The 25380-nt window shown below is 37.9% G+C and overlaps 2 protein-coding genes across 3 annotated transcripts in view; both read left to right on the top strand.

Moving 5' to 3' along the window:
- LOC138314774 (cobalamin trafficking protein CblD-like) overlaps positions 1–25380 on the top strand; it is a 92495-nt gene that overhangs the window by 20750 nt on the left and 46365 nt on the right. The gene's annotated exons all lie outside the window — the stretch shown is intronic.
- Positions 140–25380, top strand: part of LOC138314768 (protein white-like) — a 38394-nt gene continuing 13153 nt past the window's right edge. Inside the window, exons 1-14 of one of the 2 annotated variants that reach the window (XM_069255284.1) lie at positions 140–354; positions 2558–2758; positions 3053–3255; positions 3465–3513; positions 5271–5460; positions 5977–6048; positions 12970–13235; positions 13680–13751; positions 14133–14235; positions 16204–16302; positions 21205–21224; positions 21792–21897; positions 22787–22924; positions 23604–23696. In XM_069255284.1, the coding sequence (XP_069111385.1) occupies positions 2607–2758; positions 3053–3255; positions 3465–3513; positions 5271–5460; positions 5977–6048; positions 12970–13235; positions 13680–13751; positions 14133–14235; positions 16204–16302; positions 21205–21224; positions 21792–21897; positions 22787–22924; positions 23604–23696 (1563 nt within the window). In that variant the 5' untranslated portion in view covers positions 140–354; positions 2558–2606. The remainder of the gene's footprint in view (positions 355–2557; positions 2759–3052; positions 3256–3464; positions 3514–5270; positions 5461–5976; positions 6049–12969; positions 13236–13679; positions 13752–14132; positions 14236–16203; positions 16303–21204; positions 21225–21791; positions 21898–22786; positions 22925–23603; positions 23697–25380) is intronic. The other variant, XM_069255285.1, reaches the window with a different exon arrangement.

The following is a 25380-nucleotide window of genomic DNA, read 5'->3' as shown; positions in this document are numbered from 1 at the left end:
AGACATAGATGATATAATATTTTAATAGATTTAAATATCTGATATGTCGAAGTTCAATCCATGTCGCGAAGTCTCGGTTAATTCCGGAAAAGCTCGTGAAGTGACGGAATCGTCCGAATCAATCGCGACATGGAGTAATTTATATTTCCGAAGATTACCGGAAATTTCTCCGAGGGGATCCGATTGTCGTCCGAATATGAGCGAGACCTTTGACCTGTGAACTGAACCTAGAAAAGAAGAAACACGTTCAGCAAAAACAGGTGATGGACGTTCAGAGGTTGTCAAATCTTATCCTATATCTTATCGTATATTGAGCACACAGGGATAGATACATCACCACTAGATAGAAACCAGGTAAGATGGGTTGGTAATTTATAAAACATATGAGATTTGGGGTGGCATAAATCACTCTATCGATATATTTGTTCAGGGACACTTCGTTACGCAACGTTACGGGGACCAGGGACAACGTCCCAATTATTCACCTCTTTTTACACGCAAATCATTGGGTTTAGGACTACATGTTATACTTATAGTGTCACAGATTTAGTTGAACTGGTTCGTTCATAAGCTATATCAGAACGAACCAGTTCAACTAAATCTGTGACAAGTATATAAAATTTACACTAAGGCAAAAAAAAAAAAAAAATATATATATATATATATATTTATCCTGCAACTGTCCCACATACTGACCGATAACTACTGCCAGATAAACTTGTGCTTTATCCGTCAATACGATATGCTTTATCCGTCAATACGATCACGTGAATTTGTTCCATATCTGACGGAACTTTTCTAACTTGACCCTGAACTTGAACCTTCCGGTGAATGAAACGTCATTCAGTCCCGCTAAAACGTGACGTCACATTCACCGAAATGACGTCATTTTTAAGATATCGAAAATCTCGTATGGCTGTGTCGTCTTTTTCTTGGCTCATGACAAAGGTATGTATTGTTAAGTAATTCTTTAATGGGTATTTATTGTTATTTGAGTATATTCACTGAATAGAATTACGGTTACTGTTTGTGAATGCGCTTATTTATTTCCCACGGCAGTAAAAAGGAGTACACTCTCATTCGGTTAAGTGAATGAATCTTTACCTCCGCATCAAAGAAGCGTCTCGCTTCGAGCGAAACAAAGTAAGGAACTGTCAATTTGCTTTCGTTTTGAATGCCATAATTGTTGCAGGATAAACAGAATACACGGTTAGTATCTTACAATACAAGTTTTATTTTGGTGCTCGACACGGAAAGCCAAGATGACTCGGCAAAGCCTCGTCATCTCGGCTTTCCTAAGTCTCGCACCAAAATAAACCTTGTATTGTAAGATACTAACCATGTATTCTCTCTATATATATATATGCATGTTTCAGGTTACATGACTGAAAAAAATAGGGTAGGTCGGTCGGGATTTTTATTTTATTTTATTTTTCTAGGAGGGGAGGGGTTGAGTTGCGTTATCACTACATTGCTATGTAATTTGTCTTTCAGGCTTTAGGCTAGTCCACAAAACCTGCCTATATTATTAGGCATTTAAAAAAAAAATTGTCTAATATATATTAGGCAAAAAAAAAAGAAAAATTAAAAAAAAGGTCTAATAATATAGAAAGGTTTAGTGGACTAGCTTTAGGCTGGCTAGAAGTCTTTTATTTCTCATTACCATAATTGAACTTTATCTGGACCGATCAAGATATAGAGAAGTTCTCTCTAGCCGAGCGATAATCATATATTTTGGCTAGTATAAACCAGGGTTACATACTCCTCCTCCAAGAATGAAATTGTCCTTGTGTTTCCAAGGATCACAATGATTCTTTTGCAGGCATAGTTATATATATATAGGAATCATTTCCTAGTCCCTACATGGGTGCCAATGTAACAGGTTCAGGATTTACAATAAACTTATATTAATACCTGCCTCTGCCAGGGATCGAACTCGGGACCTCTGAATTACTGGTCTGACGAGTACGCTCAACCGATAGCCGAGCGGTATAACTAGTATTAAATAACCAGGGTTACAGGACTAACAGTGAATTAATGATAACATCATCTTTGATATATGGTCCTAAAAGTTATCCTCCTATATTTAATGATAACATCATCTTTGATATATGGTCCTAAAAGTTATCCTCCTATATTTAAAGATTTAGGAGTCCTGCTAGCATAAAGAGCCCAAATTTGCACCCATGGCGCTAAAATAATTGTTACTAAAGGGGGTGCTTATAAATGCAGCAAAATGTAAATTGTGGAAAAAAAAAAATTTGCCATAGTTTAAATCTTTCTGTACTCATAATACATTAATCTGTTACAGTAATACATGTATATGCCTTTTATCCTTTGAGACACATTATTATGTTGTGATTCACATGTAAAAGACATGCAAGTTTATATAATATGGCATATAATGCAGATGTTAAAACATAGTTCAATTTATGGAATGGGGGAGAAGTTTAATTTATACAACTTCAAGTCTCCTTCAGAAAAGGGAAGGGTTGCTTATAGGAGGATCCAAACAATAATTGAATAAATTGTGAAAGTGGCTTGTTTTGATTTGAAGTCAGCTCAGTGTTGTAAAAGGACTAATACCACCCAGATTGACGCCTAAAATGGCGGAAGAGAAAACACCGCTGCTGTCGGCGAAAGATGATTCAGAAGTCTATGTAAACATTGTCCCTAACCATGATCATTCCACAACACATGTCGTCAAGGACACCAGATTCGCAGCAACCTCCAGTGGGTCTGAATCTACAGAAATCAGGTTTTTATTTCTTTATCAACAATTTCTGCAACAACAAAGAAATTGTTAGTGTCATATTGGTTCAGAGGACTATGAACTAATTAATACAGATTGAATGTCCTGTTGAAATTTGAATGAAAGAGAAAATAACAGACTATGCATTTCATACTGAACTCTATTTTAAAATAAAAGGTGCCATGCAGTGTAAGACAATGTTTGGCTTAATTATCTTTTTTTTATATTGTAAATTCTTAAAATAAATATGGCAAGGTATCAATTGAAAACCATGGTGATATTTTCGTTTTTGTTTGATAGAGAAAATCTGCTATATGAACCATACAATGGACCTTTACCAACTAGGAATCCCCCCTACCTACGCCACAGTTCCAGTGTAGCAGACGTCACACAGCCTATCTATCTATCATGGAAAGATATAAATGTATACGCCATGCCCCCGGACAGGGGCTGCTGTCGGGGCCCTCCCGAAGGGGCAGAACCAAGACACATTCTACGTAATGGTAAGTTAACTTTACACTACTTGAATAGGGACTAATAACTAAACACTCCTAAAAGGGCTTGATTTGACCAAATTCTCTGTAAAGCTTCAGATAATAATTGTCATGTCTTGATCTGGACAAGAGCTGTTTGATAATGACAAGTTCCCAATCCCATACCTTTACCATGGTTTGTGTTGAATTCAAACAATTGATGTTGATTTGTGTTTCAGTTTCTGGAATTGTGAAGCCAGGCACATTGCTAGCAATTCTTGGAGCTAGGTAAGGATCATAGGAGATGTACTGTAAAACCAAGTCAATACTGTACTATTGATAATTTTAATGATGTGTAAAGAAAATGTAGTGTATATTGAGATAAGTGTTTTGCTCCTTATTTTCCCCCCAAAAACTTGGTTAACATTATTAGGTCATCTGACCCGAAGGGTCAGGATGACCTATAGTCATCATGCACCGTCCGTCGTCCGCCGTGCGTAAACTTTTCATTCAAACGACTTCTTCTCATTAACCATAAAGAACAAAGAACTCATATTTGGCCTGTAGCATGCTGGGATGAAGGGCTACCAAAGTTGGGAAAATTAATGACCTTGACCTACTTTCAAGGTCACAGGGGTCAAAAATGCGAAAATCTTTGAACGACTTCTTTTGACTAACTGAAAGGTCCAAGGTACTCATATTTAGCCTGTGGTATGCTGGGATGATGGGTTACCAAAGTTGTGAAAGTGAATGACCTTGACTTACTTTCAAGGTCACAGGGGGGTCAAATAGGCTAAAATCTTTGAACAACTTCTTCTAACTATTTGAAAGGCCAAGGGTACTCATATTTGGCCTGTGGTATGCTGGGATAAAGATGGACCATGGTTGTGAAAATGAATGACCTTGACCTGCATTCAAGGTCATAGGGGTCAAATAGGCTAAAATCTTTGAACGACTTCTTCTAATTTAACCGAAAGGTCCAGTGTTCTCATATTTCGTCTGTAGTATGCTGGGATAAACGGCAACCGAAGTTGTGAAAATGAATGACCTTGACCTACTTTAAAGGTCACAGGGGTCAAATAGGCTAAAATCTTTGAACGACTTCTTCTCATTAACAGTAAGCCCCAGAGTACTTATATTTGGCCTGTAGCATGCTGGGATAAAGGGCTACAAATGTTGTGAAAATGAATGACCTTGACCTACTTTCAAGGTCACAGTGGTCAAATAGGCGAAAATCTTTAAACAACTTCTTCTAACTATTTGAAAGGTCCAGGGTACTCATATTTGGCCTGTGGTATGCTGGGATGAAGGGTTACCAAAGTTGTGAAAAGGATTGACATTGACCTACTTTCCAGGTTACAAGGGTCAAATAGACTAAAATCTTTGAACGACTTCACCTAATTAACCGAAAGGTCCAGGGTACTCATATTTGGCCTGTGGTATGCTGGGATAAAGGGTGACCAAAGTTAAGAAAATGAATTACCTTGACATACTTTCAAGGTCACAGGGGTCAAATAGGCTAAAATCTTTAAACAACTTCTTCTCATTAACCGTAAGGTCCAGAATACTCATATTTGCCCTGTGGTATGCTGGGATAAAGGGCAACCATAGTTGTGAAAATGAATGACCTTGAAAGTACAGGGGGTCAAATAGGCTAAAATCTTTGAACGACTTCTTCTAACTAACCGAAAGATCCAGGGTACTCATATTTGGCCTGTGGTATGCTGAGATAAAGGGTGACCAAAGTTGTGAAAATGAATGACTTTGACCTAATTTCAATGAATGACCCTTGATCTTATTAATTTCCTATACAGCTAATGCCTGGTAGTCAGATGAACGTTAAGGTCCTTGGGCCTCTTGTATTGAATTTTAACTATTTTTTGAATTGCAATGATTTACGTTAAATAAATTACTATGTTATTTGCTAACTTGGTGATTTGTAATTAAAAACAGAACTTCACCATTGAGAATGATACTTTATTTAATTAGTTACAGGGAAATTTGTACTTGCCAGATAGATGGTATCAGTTTATTTCTATTGACAGTGGAGCTGGCAAATCAACACTAATGAATGTGTTAACGTACAGAAACCAAACCAAGAATTTAGTGGTGCAAGGTGATGTCCGACTCAATGGAGTCGAGGTGGGCAAAAACATTCGTAATATGTCGGCCTACCTTCAACAGGATGACCTGTTTATTGGAACACTGACTGTCCGCGAACATCTGACATTCAGGGTAGGTCAATCTTGTTCTTTATTTTCATTGTCGTCGAACATCTGAAATTAAGGGAAGATAACTCTTGTTCTTTATTCTTTGTCTGTTAACATCTGACAGTCAAGGTAGGTAACTCTTGTTCTTAATTCTCTGTTTGTTAACATCTGATATTCAGGGTAGGTAACTCTTGTTCTTTGTTCTCTGTCTGTTAACATCTGATATTCAGGGTAGGTAACTCTTGTTCTTTGTTCTCTGTCTGTTAACATCTGATATTCAGGGTAAGTAACTCTTGTTCTTTATTCTCTGTCCTTTTACATCTGACAGTCAAGGTAGGTAACTCTTATTTTTCAGTGTTAAATGAAGACTGCATGCAGACTTTCATTGCCAATAACATCTGTTTTCTATGCAGCTCATTCTTGTCTTGAATGCTGACTGTCTGTGAATATCTGACAAATTCCTGTGATTGACATATATATGTAAGAATAAGATTGTTCTTGTAATTGTGTATAATAAAACATTTTCGTTTTCTTGTTTTAGGCTATGCTTAGAATGGATAAGAACATTAAAAAGAAGGACCGCCTACAAAAGGTTGAAGACGTTATACGAGAGGTACAAAGTTATTGATCACTAATCCAGTTTTGATTAACATTACCAAAACCAAGGCCAAGTCAAGTCTTGGACTCTGGACTAGGAATAATTACACGAGTTTGTAAATTGGGCAGGGATATCTCAATTTAATTTAAGTAGGTATGAGGCTTAATCAACTTAAGTATTTATAGGTACAACTTAATCAACTTAAGTTTTAGTAGGTACAAGGCTTAATCAACTTAAGTTTTAGTAGGTACAAGGCTTAATCAACTTAAATTTTAGTAGGTACGAGGCTTAATCAACTTAAATTTTAGTAGGTATGAGGCTTAATCAACTTAAGTTTTAGTAGGTACAAGGCTTAATCAACTTAAGTTTTAGTAGGTACGAGGCTTAATCAACTTAAGTTTTAGTAGGTACAAGGCTTAATCAACTTAAGTTTTAGTAGGTACGAGGCTTAATCAACTTAAGTTTTAGTAGGTACGAGGCTTAATCAACTTAAGTTTTAGTAGGTACGAAGCTTAATCAACTTAAGTTTTAGTAGGTATGAGGCTTAATCAACTTAAGTTTTAGTAGGTACGAGGCTTAATCAACTTAAGTTTTAGTAGGTACGAGGCTTAATCAACTTAAGTTTTAGTAGGTAAGCTTAATCAACTTAAGTTTTAGTAGGTACGAGGCTTAATCAACTTAAGTTTTAGTAGGTACGAGGCTTAATCAACTTTTTTAGTAGGTACAAGGCTTAATCAACTTAAGTTTTAGTAGGTATGAGGCTTAATCAACTTAAGTATTTAGTAGGTACGAGGCTTAATCAACTTAAGTTTTAGTAGGTACGAGGCTTAATCAACTTAAGTTTTAGTAGGTACGAGGCTTAATCAACTTAAGTTTTAGTAGGTACAGGCTTAATAACTTAAGTTTTAGTAGGTACGAGGCTTAATCAACTTAAGTTTTAGTAGGTACGAGGCTTAATCAACTTAAGTTTAAGTAGGTACAAGGCTTAATCAACTTAAGTTTTAGTAGGTACAAGGCTTAATCAACTTAAGTTTTAGTAGGTACGAGGCTTAACAACTTAAGTTTTAGTAGGTACGAGGCTTAATCAACTTAAGTTTTAGTAGGTACAAGGCTTAATCAACTTAAGTTTTAGTAGGTACGAGGCTTAATCAACTTAAGTTTTAGTAGGTACAAGGCTTAATCAACTTAAGTTTTAGTAGGTACGAGGCTTAAACAACTTAAGTTTTAGTAGGTACAAGGCTTAATCAACTTAAGTTTTAGTAGGTACGAGGCTTAATCAACTTAAGTTTTAGTAGGTACAAGGCTTAATCAACTTAAGTTTTAGTAGGTACGAGGCTTAATCAACTTAAGTTTTAGTAGGTACGAGGCTTAATCAACTTAAGTTTTAGTAGGTACGAGGCTTAATCAACTTAAGTTTTAGTAGGTACGAGGCTTAATCAACTTAAGTTTTAGTAGGTACGAGGCTTAATCAACTTAAGTTTAAGTAGGTACAAGGCTTAATCAACTTAAGTTTTAGTAGGTACAAGGCTTAATCAACTTAAGTTTTAGTAGGTACGAGGCTTAATCAACTTAAGTTTTAGTAGGTACAAGGCTTAATCAACTTAAGTTTTAGTAGGTACAGTATCACTAATTAATCAAACACTTAAGTTTTAGTAGGTACGAGGCTTAATCAACTTAAGTTTTAGTAGGTACAGGGCTTAATCAACTTAAGTTTTAGTAGGTACAAGGCTTAATCAACTTAAGTTTTAGTAGGTACGAGGCTTAATCAACTTAAGTTTTAGTAGGTACAAGGCTTAATCAACTTAAGTTTTAGTAGGTACGAGGCTTAATCAACTTAAGTTTTAGTAGGTACAAGGCTTAATCAACTTAAGTTTTAGTAGGTACGAGGCTTAATCAACTTAAGTTTTAGTAGGTACAAGGCTTAATCAACTTAAGTTTTAGTAGGTACGAGGCTTAATCAACTTAAGTTTTATTAGGTACAAGGCTTAAGCAACTTAAGTTTTATTAGGTACAAGGCTTAAGCAACTTAAGTTTTAGTAGGTACGAGGCTTAATCAACTTAAGTTTTAGTAGGTACGAGGCTTAATCAACTTAAGTTTTAGTAGGTACAAGGCTTAATCAACTTAAGTGTTTATAGGTACAAGGCTTAATCAACTTAAGTTTTAGTAGGTACAAGGCTTAATCAACTTAAGTTTTAGTAGGTAAGAGGCTTAATCAACTTAAGTTTTAGTAGGTACAAGGCTTAATCAACTTAAGTTTTAGTAGGTACAAGGCTTAATCAACTTAAGTTTTAGTAGGTACGAGGCTTAATCAACTTAAGTTTTAGTAGGTACAAGGCTTAATCAACTTAAGTTTTAGTAGGTACAAGGCTTAACAACTTAAGTTTTATAGTAAGTAACACTAAGTTTTATAGGTACGCTTAATCAACTTAAGTTTTAGTAGGTACAAGGCTTAACAACTTAAGTTTTAGTAGGTACAAGGCTTAATCAACTTAAGTTTTAGTAGGTACGAGGCTTAATCAACTTAAGTTTTATAGGTAGTACGAGGCTTAATCAACTTAAGTTTTAGTAGGTACAGGCTTAATCAACTTAAGTTTTAGTAGGTACAAGGCTTAATCAACTTAAGTTTTAGTAGGTACGAGGCTTAACAACTTAAGTTTTAGTAGGTACAAGGCTTAATCAACTTAAGTTTTAGTAGGTACAAGGCTTAATCAACTTAAGTTTTAGTAGGTACAAGGCTTAATCAACTTAAGTTTTAGTAGGTACAAGGCTTAATCAACTTAAGTTTTAGTAGGTACAAGGCTTAATCAACTTAAGTATTTATAGGTAAGAGGCTTAATCAACTTAAGTTTTAGTAGGTACAAGGCTTAATCAACTTAAGTTTTAGTAGGTACAAGGCTTAATCAACTTAAGTTTTAGTAGGTACGAGGCTTAATCAACTTAAGTTTTAGTAGGTACAAGGCTTAATCAACTTAAGTTTTATAGGTACAAGGCTTAATCAACTTAAGTTTTAGTAGGTACGAGGCTTAATCAACTTAAGTTTTAGTAGGTACAAGGCTTAATCAACTTAAGTTTTAGTAGGTACGAGGCTTAATCAACTTAAGTTTTAGTAGGTACAAGGCTTAATCAACTTAAGTTTTAGTAGGTACAAGGCTTAATCAACTTAAGTTTTAGTAGGTACAAGGCTTAATCAACTTAAGTTTTAGTAGGTACAAGGCTTAATCAACTTAAGTAGTAAGTTTTAAGTTTTAGTAGTACGAGGCTTAATCAACTTAAGTTTTAGTAGGTACAAGGCTTAATAATCAACTTAAGTTTTAGTAGGTACAAGGCTTAATCAACTTAAGTTTTAGTAGGTACAAGGCTTAATCAACTTAAGTTTTAGTAGGTACGAGGCTTAATCAACTTAAGTTTTAGTAGGTACAAGGCTTAATCAACTTAAGTTTTAGTAGGTACGAGGCTTAATCAACTTAAGTTTTAGTAGGTACGAGGCTTAATCAACTTAAGTTTTAGTAGGTACAAGGCTTAATCAACTTAAGTTTTAGTAGGTACGAGGCTTAATCAACTTAAGTTTTAGTAGGTACAAGGCTTAATCAACTTAAGTTTTAGTAGGTACAAGGCTTAATCAACTTAAGTTTTAGTAGGTACAAGGCTTAATCAACTTAAGTTTTAGTAGGTACGAGGCTTAATCAACTTAAGTTTTAGTAGGTACGAGGCTTAATCAACTTAAGTTTTAGTAGGTACGAGGCTTAATCAACTTAAGTTTTAGTAGGTACAAGGCTTAATCAACTTAAGTTTTAGTAGGTACAAGGCTTAATAACTTAAGTTTTATAGGTACAGGCTTAACAACTTAAGTTTTAGTAGGTACAAGGCTTAATCAACTTAAGTTTTAGTAGGTACGAGGCTTAATCAACTTAAGTTTTAGTAGGTACGAGGCTTAATCAACTTAAGTTTTAGTAGGTACGAGGCTTAATCAACTTAAGTTTTAGTAGGTACAAGGCTTAATCAACTTAAGTTTTTAGTAGGTACAGGCTTAATCAACTTAAGTTTTAGTAGGTACGAGGCTTAATCAACTTAAGTTTTAGTAGGTACAAGGCTTAATCAACTTAAGTTTTAGTAGGTACAAGGCTTAATCAACTTAAGTTTTAGTAGGTACAAGGCTTAATCAACTTAAGTTTTAGTAGGTACAAGGCTTAATCAACTTAAGTTTTAGTAGGTACAAGGCTTAATCAACTTAAGTTTTAGTAGGTACGAGGCTTAATCAACTTAAGTTTTATTAGGTACAAGGCTTAAGCAACTTAAGTTTTATTAGGTACAAGGCTTAAGCAACTTAAGTGTTTATAGGTAAGAGGCTCAATCAACTTAAGTTTTAGTAGGTACGAGGCTTAAGCAACTTAAGTTTTTAGTAGGTACGAGGCTTAATCAACTTAAGTTTTAGTAGGTACAAGGCTTAACAACTTAAGTTTTAAGGTTTTATTAGGTAGTACAAGGCTTAAGCAACTTAAGTTTTAGTAGGTACGAGGCTTAATCAACTTAAGTTTTAGTAGGTACAAGGCTTAATCAACTTAAGTTTTTAGTAGGTAGAGGCTCAATCAACTTAAGTTTTAGTAGGTAAAGGCTTAATCAACTTAAGTTTTAGTAGGTACAAGGCTTAATCAACTTAAGTTTTAGTAGGTACAAGGCTTAATCAACTTAAGTTTTATAGGTACAAGGCTTAATCAACTTAAGTTTTAGTAGGTACGAGGCTTAATCAACTTAAGTTTTAGTAGGTACGAGGCTTAATCAACTTAAGTTTTAGTAGGTACAAGGCTTAATCAACTTAAGTTTTAGTAGGTACAAGGCTTAATCAACTTAAGTATTTATAGGTACGAGGCTTAATCAACTTAAGTTTTAGTAGGTACAAGGCTTAATCAACTTAAGTTTTAGTAGGTACGAGGCTTAATCAACTTAAGTTTTAGTAGGTACAAGGCTTAATCAACTTAAGTTTTAGTAGGTACGAGGCTTAATCAACTTAAGTTTTAGTAGGTACAAGGCTTAATCAACTTAAGTTTTAGTAGGTACGAGGCTTAATCAACTTAAGTTTTAGTAGGTACGAGGCTTAATCAACTTAAGTTTTAGTAGGTACAAGGCTTAATCAACTTAAGTTTTAGTAGGTACAAGGCTTAATCAACTTAAGTTTTAGTAGGTACAAGGCTTAATCAACTTAAGTTTTAGTAGGTACAAGGCTTAACAACTTAAGTTTTAGTAGGTACAGGCTTAATCAACTTAAGTTTTAGTAGGTACGAGGCTTAAGCAACTTAAGTTTTAGTAGGTACAGGCTTAATCAACTTAAGTTTTAGTAGGTACAAGGCTTAATCAACTTAAGTTTTAGTAGGTACAAGGCTTAATCAACTTAAGTTTTAGTAGGTACGAGGCTTAATCAACTTAAGTTTTAGTAGGTACAAGGCTTAATAACTTAAGTTTTAGTAGGTACAAGGCTTAAGTTTTAACAGGCTTAAGTTTTAGTAGGTACAAGGCTTAATCAACTTAAGTTTTAGTAGGTACGAGGCTTAATCAACTTAAGTTTTAGTAGGTACGAGGCTTAATCAACTTAAGTTTTAGTAGGTACGAGGCTTAATCAACATAAGTTTTAGTAGGTACAAGGCTTAATCAACTTAAGTTTTAGTAGGTACAAGGCTTAATCAACTTAAGTTTTAGTAGGTACAAGGCTTAATCAACTTAAGTTTTAGTAGGTACAGGCTTAATCAACTTAAGTTTTAGTTAGGTACAAGGCTTAACAACTTAAGTTTTGTAGGTACAAGGCTTAAGCAACTTAAGTTTTAGTAGGTACGAGGCTTAAACAACTTAAGTTTTAGTAGGTATGAGGCTTAATCAACTTAAGTTTTAGTAGGTACGAGGCTTAAACAACATAAGTTTTAGTAGGTACAAGGCTTAATTAACTTAAGTTTTAGTAGGTACGAGGCTTAAACAACATAAGTTTTAGTAGGTACAAGGCTTAATTAACTTAAGTTTTAGTAGGTACGAGGCTTAAACAACATAAGTTTTAGTAGGTACAAGGCTTAATTAACTTAAGTTTTAGTAGGTACAAGGCTTAATTAACTTAAGTTTTAGTAGTAGGCTACAAGGCTTAATAACTTAAGTTTTATTAGGTACAAGGCTTAAGCAACTTAAGTATTTATAGGTAAGAGGCTTAATCAACTTAAGTTTTAGTAGGTACAAGGCTTAATCAACTTAAGTTTTAGTAGGTACAAGGCTTAATCAACTTAAGTTTTATTAGGTACAAGGCTTAATCAACTTAAGTTTTAATAGGTACGAGGCTTAATCAACTTTAGTTTTATAGGTGTGAGGCTTAACTGCCAAAGTTGCAATATCCCTACTCACTTAACAGTTATCATGTATGGGGAATTGACTTGCAGTCAGTTTTCTCCCTTGAAGATTTTTTCCTGCTGGTCCTAAGGACCAGCTGACCCTAAAAGTTACTGGTCCTGACTGAAAGTTACTGGTCCTTAAAAAGTTACTTTGCATCCGATTCATCCTTGTAGTTTATATGATTACTAGCAAAATATATCTGCATATTCGCATTAGTATAGTAGGCTCTTAACAAAATTGATTGAAAGCCAGAATATTTAGAAAAAAAATTTTGTACAGATTGATCTTCGACCTTTTCTACAATTCAACTGCCATTTTTGTTTTGTATATCTTCTATCTGGACCAAAGGTTGCGGTCAAAGGACCAGCTACATGATGAAAATTGTCTGCCTGACTATAAAATTGACGGTCACGGGCAGACGGACAGGCGTTAATTTCGAACGCTGCTTGCAGTTGCAGTTTTCTTCAACCTTATTTCTTAAAATGGCGATATAAATAATTGTTAAATTGTTACAAAAAGAACTTTCACTGATAACAATACTAAGTATGTTAAATGTGTATTTTTGTGTATAGCTAGGTCTATCCAAGTGTGTCAACACTGTGATAGGAACACCTGGTCGTGTGAAGGGGATATCAGGGGGAGAGAGAAAGCGACTGGCATTCGCGTCTGAGGTGTTATCTAACCCTCCACTCATCTTCTGTGACGAGCCAACGTCTGGCCTGGACTCCTATATGGCTAAAAACATTGTACAGACCCTCAAATTACTGGTGTCTAATGGACGGACTATCATCACCACGCTACATCAGCCATCATCAGAAGTGTTTGAAATGTTTGACCAGTAAGATTTTCACTTTTAGATATTACATCTGCACATTCTTCTGTGATTTGATACTGGTTGTACAAGAAAACTGATGAATTGAGAATCCAATAGCTTTAAATGGACCTCTGAATAGTTGTATAATAAGAGATTGGCCAAAAAAAGCACATGTTTTGATATGTCATAAAATAAAACAACCATTTTTCCACAGCAAACCCAGGTACATATGATAGTTGATACACTTTTGTGGGGGTCAAAGGTGAAGTCGCTTTATGTTCAAATTGGACCTGATTAAGTTAGTAAGACCATAGTTGAACTTTAAAAATCTGAATAATGAAGTTATATTGAAAGTTTTTATAGAAATTCAACCCAGCTCAACAAAATAACAAAATTTAGGCATCAAAGTTTTAATTTTTACCTTTGATGTAGACGAAATGAAAGTGTGATATTGATTTTGTATTACAGATTACTGTTGCTAACAGAAGGCAGAGTGGCTTACTTTGGACCAGCTAATAAGGCGCTCGACTTCTTCGCAGAGTTTGTACATTGTCAAAAGATTCTCTTCCTTCTATTCATAATCTGAAATAAGTAGGATCTCGGTAGTGCTTTGAAAAATATATATATTAGTATTTATTTTTCTGAAACGTTTTTATGCTATGAATTGGAAGTATACGTACAAAGTGTTACCAAAGTTAATTTTACCCTTTCCTATTCCATTATGTCCGAATATGTTCCGTCGCAGTTCAATTTTATCTGGAGGGGTGTTAATGTCTTACCGACATTTCTAGTCTTGTTTTTTTACCCTATAACTTAAACTTTCAGATAAAACCTTAGAAAAACCCAAGACAGATAAATGAAATGAAATTGACTGATTTTATGTAAACCTGGTAATGATAAAAATGTTTCATTTTGTTCCAGTGAAAATTTCCGGTGTCCGCCAAATTACAACCCAGCAGATTACTTCATCATGACTTTAGCCATCTTACCAGACAGTGTGGAAACCTGTAAACGAAGGGCAGAGGTATGAGGTCAGGGAAAGGTCAACAGAGGGCAAATGTAGGGGAGGGGGGTGAAGGGCAGAGTTAGCAGGGCAGGGGAAGGTCAACAAAGGGCAAATGTAGGGGAGGGGTGAAGAATAGGGATAGGAGGGCAGGGGAAGGTCAACAGAAGGCAAATTTAGGGGGGCGGGCAAAGGTCAGAGGTAGGAGGGCAGGGGAATGTTAACAGAGGGCAAATAAAGTGAGGGGGTGGGGGGAGGGGCAAAGGGCAGAGGTTAGAGGGCAGGGAAAGGTCAACAGAGGGCAAATGTAGGGGAGGGGTGAAGAGCAGTGATAGGAAGGCGGGGAAAGTTCAACAGAGGGCAAATTTAGGGGGATGTGGGGGGCAAAAGGCATAGGTAAGAAGGTAGGGAAAGGTCAACAGAGGGCAAATAGAGTGGAGGGGTGAAGAAACGAGGTAGGAGGGCGGGGGAAGGTCTACAGAGGGCAAATGTAGGACAGGGGTGAAGAGCAGTGATAGGAAGGTGGGGGAAGGTCAACAGAGAGCAAATGTAGTGAGGGTGAAGGACAGGGGTAGGAGGGTGGGGGAAGGTCAACAGAGGGTAAATTTAGGGGGGGGGGCAAAGGGCAGAGGTAGGAGGGCCGGGAAATGTTTACAGAGGGCAAATGTAGTGAGGGTGGGGGGAGGGGGCCAAGGGCAGAGGTTAGAGGGCAGGGAAAGGTCAACAGAGGGCAAACGTAGGGGAGGGGCAAAGGGCAGAGGTTAGAGAGCGGGGAAAGTTCAACAGAGGTCAAATTTAGGGGGATGTGGGGGGCAAAAGGCATAGGTTAGAGGGTAGGGAAAGGTCAACAGAGGGCAAATGTAGTGGAGGGTTGAAGAGCAGAGGTAGGAGAGCGGGAGGAGGTCAACAGAGGGCAAATGTAGGGGAGAAGGGTTGAGGTAGGAGGACGGGAGGAGGTCAACAGAGGGCAAATGTAGAGGATGGGTGAAGAGCAGTGATAGGAAGGATGTAGGAGGTCAACAGAGGGCAAATGTAGGGGAGAAGGGTTGAGGTAGGAGGACGGGAGGAGGTCAACAGAGGGCAAATGTAGAGGAGAAGGGTTGAGGTAGGAGGACGGGAGGAGGTCAACAGAGGGCAAATGTAGAGGAGAAGGGTTGAGGTAGGAGGACGGGAGGAGGTCAACAGAGGGCAAATGTAGAGGAGAAGGGTTGAGGTAGGAGGACGGGAGGAGGTCAACAGAGGGCAAATGTAGGGGAGAAGGGTTGAGGTAGGAGGACGGGAGGAGGTCAACAGAGGGCAAATGTAGGGGAGAAGGGTTGAGGTAGGAGGACGGGAAGAGGTAAACAGAGGGCAAATGTAGAGGAGTAAACAAAGGACAGAGGTAGGAGATGTGGGGGAGGGGTGAGAGGCGTTTGTAATTGCAAGTTAGAGATGGGGTAGGATTTTAAACCAAGGTCATAAGGTGGAATAAAGGGATTTTTATTTGAGGGGTAGGGGTATTGGATTTTTATACATGGAAAGGTGGTTGAGGGTTGAAATATAAATGTAGGGCAGTGAAACAGGCCATTGTAACATAGGGTATGGAAAGTGAAATGTCATGTCAGACCATCTTTTAGGTAGTAGGCCTAGCTTACGGGTTTGATTAGGGTACACCAAGGGGAGGTAATAGTGGCAGGCATGAGAAATGTTAGGATGTGAACACTAAGGGGAGGTAATAGTGCAGGCAGGAGTGAGAAATGTTAGTGTTTATATATACCAAGGGGAGGTAATTGTGACAGGAACTAGAAATGTTAGGATGTAAAATGACAGAATATTGAGACATGAGTCTGGGGCTGTAATAACAGGTAAATGTTTCAATTTCTATGTGGAATTCATCCACTAACAAATTATAACTTGCCTCTGGACGACTGGAATAATTCATTTCACTCGATTACAACCTAGGTATATGATCATATTATATATAAATATATTGAATATTCTGTTTTTCAGTCTATATGCAACTCTTTTGAGAAGACCAGTATATGTAAGGCCATTATTGATGATATTGGAGAAGTGATGAACTCCTCTGCAAATGGACACAATCTGAATGTAAGTCTGCCTGGGTGACACACCCTCAATGTAAGTCTGTTTGGTGACACACCCTCAATGTAAGTCTGTCTGGGGACACACCCTCAATGTAAGTCTGACTGGTTGACACATCCTCAATGTAAGTCTGTTTGGGAACACACTCTCAATGTAAGTATGACTGTGTAACACACCCTCAATATAAGTCTGACTGGGGGACACACCCTCAATGTAAGTCTATCTGGGTGACACACCCTCAATGTAAGTCTGACTGGGTGACACACCCTCAATGTAAGTCTGACTGGGTGACACACCCTCAATGTAAGTCTGACTGGGTGACACACCCTCATTGTAAGTCTGTTTGGGGACACACCCTCAATGTAAGTCTGACTGGGTGACACACCCTCAATGTAAGTCTGACTGGGTGACACACCCTCAATGTAAGTCTGACTGGGTGACACACCCTCAATGTAAGTCTGACTGGGTGACACACCCTCAATGTAAGTCTGACTGGGGGACACACCCTCAATGTAAGTCTGACTGGGTGACACACCCTCAATAAAAGTTTGACTGGGTGACACACCCTCAATGTAAGTTTGACTGGGTGACACACCCTCAATGTAAGTCTGACTGGGTGACACACCCTCAATATAAGTTGGGCTGGGTGACACACCCTCAATGTAAGTCTGACTGGGTGACACACCCTCAATGTAAGTCTGACTGGGTGATACACCCTCAATGTCAGTCTGACAGGGTGACATACCCTCAATGTAAGTCTGACTCGGTGACACACCCTCAATGTAAGTCTGACTGGGTGACACACTCTCAATGTAAGTCTGTCAGGGTGACACACCCTCAATGTAAGTCTGTCAGGGTGACACACCCTCAATGTAAGTCTGACTGGGTGACACACCCTCAATGTAAGTCTGACTGGGTGACATACCATCAATGTAAGTCCGACTAGGTGACACACCCTCGATGTTAGTCAGACTGGGTGACACACCCTCAATGTAAGTCTGACTGGGTGACACACCCTCAATGTAAGTCTGACTAGGTGACATACCATCAATGTAAGTCTGACTGGGTGACACACCCTCAATGTAAGTCTGTCAGGGTGACACTCTCCCAATGTAAGTCTGACTGGGTGACACACCCTCAATGTAAGTCTGACTGGGTGACACACCCTCAATGTAAGTCTTACTGCCAACTGGGTGACATACCGTCAATGTAAGTCTGACTAGGTGACACACCCTCAATGTTAGTCAGACTGGGTGACACACCCTCAATGTAAGTCTTTCAGGGTGACACACTCCCAATGTAAGTCTGACTGGGTGACACACCCTCAATGTAAGTCTGACTCGGGACACACCCTCAATGTAAGTCTGTCAGGGTGACACACCCTCAATGTAAGTCTGACTGGGTGACATACCATCAATGTAAGTCTGACTAGGAGACACACCCTCAATGTTAGTCAGACTGGGTGACATACCCTCAATGTAAGTCTGACTGGGTGACACACCCTCAATGTAAGTCTGACTAGGTGACATACCATCAATGTAAGTCTGACTGGGTGACACACCCTCAATGTAAGTCTGTCAGGGTGACACTCTCCCAATGTAAGTCTGACTGGGTGACACACCCTCAATGTAAGTCTGACTGGGTGACACACCCTCAATGTAAGTCTGACTGGGTGACATACCGTCAATGTAAGTCTGACTAGGTGACACACCCTCAATGTTAGTCAGACTGGATGACTCACCCTCAATGTAAGTCTGTCAGGGTGACACACTCCCAATGTAAGTCTGACTGGGTGACACACCCTCAATGTAAGTCTGACTCGGGACACACCCTCAATGTAAGTCTGTCAGGGTGACACACCCTCAATGTAAGTCTGATGGGTGACACACTCCCAATGTAAGTCTTGATTCGGTGACACACGCTCAATGTAAGTTTGTCAGGGTGACACACCCTCAATGTAAGTCTGACTGGGTGACATACCATCAATGTAAGTCTGACTAAGTGACACACCCTCAATGTAAGTCTGTCAGGGTGACACACCCTCAATGTAAGTCTGACTGGGTGACACACCCTCGATGTAAGTCTGACTGGATGACACACACTCAATGTAAGTCTGTCAGGGTGACACACTCCCAATGTGAGTCTGACTGGGTGACATACCATCAATGTAAGTCTGACTAGGTGACATACCATCAATGTAAGTCTGACTAGGTGACATACCATCAATGTAAGTCTGTCAGGGTGACACACCCTCAATGTAAGTCTGACTGGGTGACACACCCTCAATGTAAGTCTGACTGGGTGACACACCCTCAATGTAAGTCTGACTAGGTGACACACCCTCAATGTTAGTCTGACTGGGTGACATACCATCAATGTAAGTCTGACTAGGTGACACACCCTCAATATAAGTCTGACTGGATGACACACCCTCAATGTAAGTCTGACTGGGTGACACACCCTCAATGTAAGTTTGACTGGATGACACACTCCCAATGTAAGTCTGACTGGGTGACACACCCTCAATGTTAGTCTGACTGGGTGACACACCCTCAATGTAAGTCTGACTGGGTGACACACCCTCAATGTAAGTCTGACTGGGTGACACACCCTAAATGTAAGTCTGACTGGGTGACACACCCTCAATGTAAGTCTGTCAGGGTGACACACCCTCAATGTAAGTCTGTCAGGGTGACACACTCCCAATGTAAGTCTGACTGGGTGAAACACCCTCAATATAAGTCTGTCAGGGTGACACACTCTCAATGTAAGTCTGACTAGGTGACACACCCTCAATGAAAGTCTGACTGGGTGACACACCCTCAATGTTAGTCTGACTGGGTGACATACCATCAAGGTAAGTCTGACTAGGTGACACACCCTCAATGTTAGTCTGACTAGGTGACACACCCTCAATGTTAGTCAGACTGGGTGACACACCCTCAATGTAAGTCTGACTGGGTAACACACCCTCAATGTAAGTCTGACTGGGTGACACACCCTCAATGTAAGTCTGACTGGGGACACACCCTCAATGTAAGTCTGTCAGGGTGACACACCCTCAATGTAAGTCTGACTGGGTGACACACCCTCGATGTAAGTCTGACTGGGTGACACACACTCAATGTAAGTCTGTCAGGGTGACACACTCCCAATGTGAGTCTGACTGGGTGACATACCATCAATGTAAGTCTGACTAGGTGACACACCCTCAATGTAAGTTTGACTAGGTTACACACCCTCAATGTTAGTCTGACTGGGTGACATACCATCAATGTAAGTCTGAGTAGGTGACATACCATCAATGTAAGTCTGACTGGGTGACACACCCTCAATGTAAGTCTGACTAGGTGACACACCCTCAATGTTAGTCTGACTGGGTGACATACCATCAATGTAAGTCTGACTAGGTGACACACCCTCAATATAAGTCTGACTGGATGACACACCCTCAATGTAGGTCTGACTGGGTGACACACCCTCAATGTAAGTTTGACTGGGTGACACACTCCCAATGTAAATCTGACTGGGTGACACACCCTCAATGTTAGTCTGACTGGGTGACACACCCTCAATGTAAGTCTGACTGGGTGACACACCCTCAATGTAAGTCTGACTGGGTGACACACCCTAAATGTAAGTCTGACTGGGTGACACACCCTCAATATAAGTCTGTCAGGGTGACACACCCTAAATGTAAGTCTGTCAGGGTGACACACTCCCAATGTAAGTCTTGATTCAGTGACACACCCTCAATGTAAGTCTGACTGGGTGACACACCCTCAATGTAAGTCTGACTGGGTGACACACCCGCAATATAAGTCTGTCAGGGTGACACACCCTCAATATAAGTCTGTCAGGGTGACACACCCTCAATGTAAGTCTGACTAGGTGACACACCCTCAATGTAAGTCTGACTGGGTGACACACCCTCAATGTAAGTCTGACTGGGTGACACACCCTCAATGTAAGTCTGACTGGGTGACACTGACTGGGTGACATACCATCAATGTAAGTCTGACTAGGTGACACACCCTCAATGTTAGTCTGACTAGGTGACACACCCTCAATGTAAGTCTGACTGGGTGACACACCCTCAATGTAAGTCTGACTGGGTGACACACCCTCAATGTAAGTCTGACTGGGTGACACACCCTCAATGTGAGTCTGTCAGGGTGACACACCCTCAATGTTAGTCAGACTGGGTGACACACTCCCAATGTATGTCAGGAAGAAAGCTTCACTTAAAACTGACCTTTACCATAGGTGTTTTATAAGAAGATAATAATCAGAACCAACTGTTAATACATATTGTAATAATGATAAAAACTGGTGTCAGTACATATTGCTATAATGATGAAAACTGGCTTCTTAAAAGTCTCATCAGCATTGATTACATGCTTGGAATCTTTAGGTTGATGAGACTTGAAACCATCAGGAAGGGTAGATCAAAATAAAGTCAAAGCATTCAATTTGTCAATAGCAGGTTTCTGAATATCTTATTTTCTGAAAATTAAAAACAAATTGTAGATGCAGTGATAACTTTGTCAAGGAAACATACAATATAGAATAGATTGTAATGATCAGAGCCCCTCTTCGGACAGTAATCAACAGGTCCATCTCTCTGTCCCATAATGGTTTCCAGAAAATTTACTCTTAAACCCATCATCCTATTGTCAATATGCAATCAAGGTTAGAAGTTTTCCTGAGAAATCCATGGCGGTTGCCATGGCTCCTGTTCCCATTAGGAGTTGTCCAGTTTCATTGAAAAGTTGTACACAGAGGTTTGATGAAAACAAAGTTAAGGAGGGGTCCAAGACTGCGCTATGTATAGTTAAATGTACTTAAATGTACAAAAAATGTAATTCACTTTGTTGTTCTAAAATTGTGTTATATTTCATATTTCAGTCGGTGTTTGATGCCACAAGGTAAGACCTACCCATGGTAACAGATCCTTATACATTGTAGGATGTTATAATTAACAGTTATTAAAACACACATACATGTATAAATTAGATTTAAAGTAGTGTACCATAGTAACAGATCCTTACATAATTTAACAAATATTTAACAGTAATTAACACATTCACACATGTATATACAAGTTAGATTAGGTACTTTACATAACAATGCCTTAATGACTGAAGACAAATGTACACAATTTTGGTGTTTGTAAGAACTAGGTTCATTATTAAAAGTTCATTGTTGAACATCTCGTCATAGGTGTATAAAGCAATAACATTACTGAGAAATGTTACCAGTCTGCGCTGATGTGGCCCTTACTTCTGGTTTTGGATTATTTTTGTTGGCCAGTGAAGGTTTATCAATTTACTGTACATGTGTGTCTATTGTGGTTTAAAATTATCCTGGTTGCATTTGATACAGTGAACCAAAAGAAAACAATTTGTGTAAAAACACTTGAACACTTTGAAAATGTAGAATTATAACATGCTAAACTAAATATGCCTGTTTTTTTGGGTTTTTTTTGTAAATAGGTATGGTGCTAGCTGGTTTACTCAGTTCATCAACGTGCTGTGGAGAAGCTGGGTAACCAATGTCCGTGATCCGATCGTATTCAAAGCCAAGATTTTCCAGACCATTGTAAGATATTTTGTTGCTTATTCTGGGACAAAAACTAAGAATTATGATGGATGAATATGAACCATTTTGTTATTTATATATAAACATTTTGTTGTTTCTGTAATCTGTTATGAACCGCTTTGTTGTTTATGTAATCTGTAAATATGTGAACCATTATGTTGTTTAGGTAATCTGTAAATATGTGAACCATTTTGTTGTTTAGGTAATCTGTAATTATATGAACCATTTTGTTGTTTAGGTAATCTGTAAATATGTGAACCATTTTGTTGTTTAGGTAATCTGTAATTATATGAACCATTTTGTTGTTTAGGTAATCTGTAAATATATGAACCATTTTGTTGTTTAGGTAATCTGTGATTATATGACCATTTTGTTGTTTGGTAATCTGTAATATTGAACCATTTTGTTGTTAGGTAATCTGTAAATATTGAACCATTTTGTTGTTGTTTAGGTAATCTGTAATATGTAATTTGTTGTTTAGGTAATCTGTAAATATATGAACCATTTTGTTGTTTAGGTAATCTGTAATATTGAACCATTTTGTTGTTTAGGTAATCTTAATGATTATGAACCATTTTGTTGTTTAGGTAATCTGTAATATATATGAACCATTTTGTTGCTTAGGTAATCTGTAAATATGTGAACCATTTTGTTGTTTAGGTAATCTGTAATTATATGAAACCATTTTGTTGTTTAGGTAATCTGTAATATTGAACCTTGTTGTTTAGGTAATCTGTAATTATATGAACCATTTTGTTGTTTAGGTAATCTGTAAATATATGAACCATTTTGTTGTTTAGGTAATCTGTAATTATATGAACCATTTTGTTGTTTAGTTAATCTGTAATTATATGAACCATTTTGTTGTATGAACTACTTTGTTGTTTAGGTAATCTCTGTGTTGTTTGGATTGATCTACCTGAAGACAAACGATGAGTACAATCAGAATGACGTCCAGAACATCAATGGACTCCTCTTCCTTCTCCTCATTCAGATGACAATGCAGAACCTTTTTGCTGTGATCAATGTAAGTAGGAACAAGGTTTTTATGTAAAAACATCATTTGGTAATTGACACTAAACTCATAATCCATATTAAATGCTGATGACACGAAATAAATAAACTCTTGCAATCAAATTCAGTTCAATATTGCAACATATTTATTGAATTGCATGACTGCTAAACCACAAAAGTGACCTCAGACTGCAATTATGACATTTTATTTTCTTTGTCACTTGGTGTATTTTATAAATAAAATAAATGTTTGTTTTTTTTGTTTTTTTTAATTGATCGGGAGGTTTATGACCAGCCACACATATCCTGATGTTTTTATAAGGAAAATGCTATTTTAATAATTTAATGATTATAGATATGAAATAATTTTAATAAGGATTTTCCAATAAAAATCTGAGATCTCGTAACTTTGTATTTCAGTTAAATCCATTGTAGTTGCTCATATTTCTGAGGGAATATTTATTACTTTATATTTCAGCTATTTCCATTGTACATTGTAGTTGTCCATATTTCTGAGGGAATATTTTTTACTTTATATTTCAGCTGTCTGCTGGAGTTGCCGATATTCCTGAGGAAATATTTATTACTTTGTATTTCAGTTTTCTGAGGGAACATTTATGACTTTGTATTTCATTTGTTTCTGCTGGAGTTGTCCATATTTCTGAGGGAATATTTATGACTTTATATTTCAGCTGTTTCCGTTGGAGCTGCCCATATTTCTGAGGGAATACGGATCTGGTCTGTATGGTGTCGATGTATACTTCATCTGTAAAAATGTGGCAGAGGTAACTATATCACCCTTACTATGACCATTGGCTCCTTTAATATAGTCCCCCCCATATTGTTACGTTCCATTTGACCTCCTTTAATACTGTACATGTCCCCATTGTTACGTTCCATTTGACACCCTTTAATACTGTCTCCATGGTTACGTTCCATTTGACATCCTTTAATACTGTCCCCATGGTTACGTTCCATTTGACATCCTTTAATACTGTCCCCATGGTTACGTTCCATTTGACATCCTTTAATACTGTCCCCATGGTTACGTTCCATTTGACATCCTTTAATACTGTCCCCATGGTTACGTTCCATTTGACATCCTTTAATACTGTCCCCATGGTTACATTCCATTTGACATTGACATCCTTTAATGCTGTCCCCATGGTTACATTCCATTTGACATCCTTTCATACTGTTCCCATTGTTACATTCCATTTGACATCCTTTCATACTGTCCCCATTGTTACATTCCATTTGACATCCTTTAATACTGTCCCCATTGTTACATTCTATTTGACATTCTTTAATACTGTCTCAATGGATACATTCCATTTGACATCCTTTCATACTGTCCCCATTGTTACGTTCCATTTTGACCTCCTTTTATACTGTCTCCATGGTTACATTTCATTTGACATCCTTTAATACTGTCTCCATTGTTACGTTCCATTTGACAGCCTTTAATACTGTCCCCATCGTTACATTCCATTTGACATCCTTTAATACTGTCCCCATGGTTACGTTCCATTTGACATCCTTTAATACTGTCCCCATGGTTACGTTCCATTTGACATCCTTTTATACTGTCCCCATGGTTATTTTCCTTTTGACATCCTTTAATACTGTTTCCATTGTTATGTTCCATTTGACATCCTTTAATACTGTCCCCCATGGTTACATTCCATTTGACTTCCATTAATACTGTCCCCCATGGGTACATTCCATTTGACATCCTTTAATACTGTCTCCATAGTTGCATTCCATTTGACATCCTTTAATACTGTCTCCATGGTTACGTTCCATTTGACATCCTTTACTACCGTCCCCATGGTTACGTTCCATTTGACTTCCTTTAATACTGTCCCCATGGTTACGTTCCATTTGACATCCTTTAATACTGTCTCCATGGTTACATTCCATTTGACATCCTTTAATGCTGTCCCCATGGTTACATTCCATTTGACTTCCTTTAATACTGTCCCCATGGGTACGTTCCATTTGACATCCTTTAATACTGTCCCCATGGTTACGAGCCATTTGACATCCTTTCATACTGTCCCCATTGTTACGTTCCATTTTGACCTCCTTTTATACTGTCTCCATGGTTACATTTCATTTGACATCCTTTAATACTGTCTCCATTGTTACATTCCATTTGACATACTTTAATACTGTCCCCATCGTTACATTCCATTTGACATCCTTTAATACTGTCCCCATGGTTACGTTCCATTTGACATCCTTTTATACTGTCCCCATGGTTATTTTCCACTTGACATCCTTTAATACTGTCCCCATGGTTATGTGCCATTTGACATCCTTTAATACTGTCCCCATGGTTACGTTCCATTTGACATCCTTTAATACTGTTTCCATTGTTATGTTCCATTTGACATCCTTTAATACTGTCCCCCATGGTTACATTCCATTTGACTTCCATTAATACTGTCCCCCATGGGTACGTTC

Source organism: Argopecten irradians, chromosome 2 (assembly GCF_041381155.1).
Source record: "Argopecten irradians isolate NY chromosome 2, Ai_NY, whole genome shotgun sequence".
NCBI lineage: Eukaryota > Metazoa > Mollusca > Bivalvia > Pectinida > Pectinidae > Argopecten > Argopecten irradians.
This window is presented reverse-complemented; position numbering and strand designations above follow the sequence as displayed.